Source organism: Nannospalax galili, unplaced genomic scaffold (genome assembly GCF_000622305.1).
Source record: "Nannospalax galili isolate Female #2095 unplaced genomic scaffold, S.galili_v1.0 scaffold1255, whole genome shotgun sequence".
Classification (NCBI taxonomy): domain Eukaryota; kingdom Metazoa; phylum Chordata; class Mammalia; order Rodentia; family Spalacidae; genus Nannospalax; species Nannospalax galili.
In genome coordinates, this window is record NW_008336359.1 from 115,680 (window position 1) to 116,533 (window position 854).

Sequence of the window (854 nt, forward strand, 5' to 3'; positions counted from 1 at the left end):
AAAAAAAAAAAAGCCACATGTGCCAGAGCTTTAAAAGTCCCTGTCAGTGATTTCAGAACATATCACAAGATAACTAGATCAAAGGGTAGAGGAAGATGCTACTTCTTAAGGGAAGAACTGACATAACGCAGTACAAGGGCACGGCATAGAAATGGGAAACTCCTGACTATGTCTGCAATTCTTTCCACATACCTTTTGATCATAATTGAAGTGTTTTACCCTTCTCAGTATATTAGGAAGTTGTAATCTAGTTCTACCTTTAATTTTTCCCATATCTATCAGATTTCTTCTGGGTCCATTCAAGAGAGTGTGAAAGACCGAGTGATTGACTCAAGGCTCCAGCTGTTTATCACCAAGCCAGGACTCTACACATGCATAGCTACCAATAAGCATGGAGAGAAGTTTAGCACAGCAAAGGCTGCAGCGACTGTCAGCATAGCAGGTAAGTGCTGCGTGTTTGCAGTGTTCCAGGAGAGGGGCAGCTGGCATTACTCCACAACATCTGGTATAGAGGAAATCTTTTATTTATCACTCCAGTCCCTTTGGGCTATTTTCTCAATGGTAGTGACACTTTGGAGGAGATCCAGGTATAGATTTTTAACTTTGTTACATCAAAAATTAAATCTCCAAATTATTGCTCAAATGATGGATACCAATTTTAGAGGCGCTTAATTTTCTCTTCTCTTCCCGTCCCCTTTCCTTCCACACCCCTCCCCTCCCACTCTCTCTTTCTTCTCTCCATCCCTTTCTCCCTCTTTACCATCCTCCTCCCTCCCTCCTTCCCTCCCTCCCTCCCTCCCTCCCTCCTTCCTTCCTTCCTTCCTTCCTTCCTTCCTTCCTTCCTTCCTTCCTTC

The 854-nt window shown here is 43.6% G+C and overlaps 1 protein-coding gene across 7 annotated transcripts in view; it reads left to right on the forward strand.

Annotated features, from left to right (window-relative positions):
* The window catches only part of Musk (muscle associated receptor tyrosine kinase), a 113,096-nt gene that overhangs the window by 75,940 nt on the left and 36,302 nt on the right, over positions 1–854 (forward strand). For all 7 annotated transcript variants that reach the window (XM_008831112.2, XM_008831110.2, XM_008831113.2 and 4 more), the window contains one exon: positions 283–442. In XM_008831112.2, coding sequence (XP_008829334.1) covers positions 283–442 — 160 coding nt within the window. The remainder of the gene's footprint in view (positions 1–282; positions 443–854) is intronic.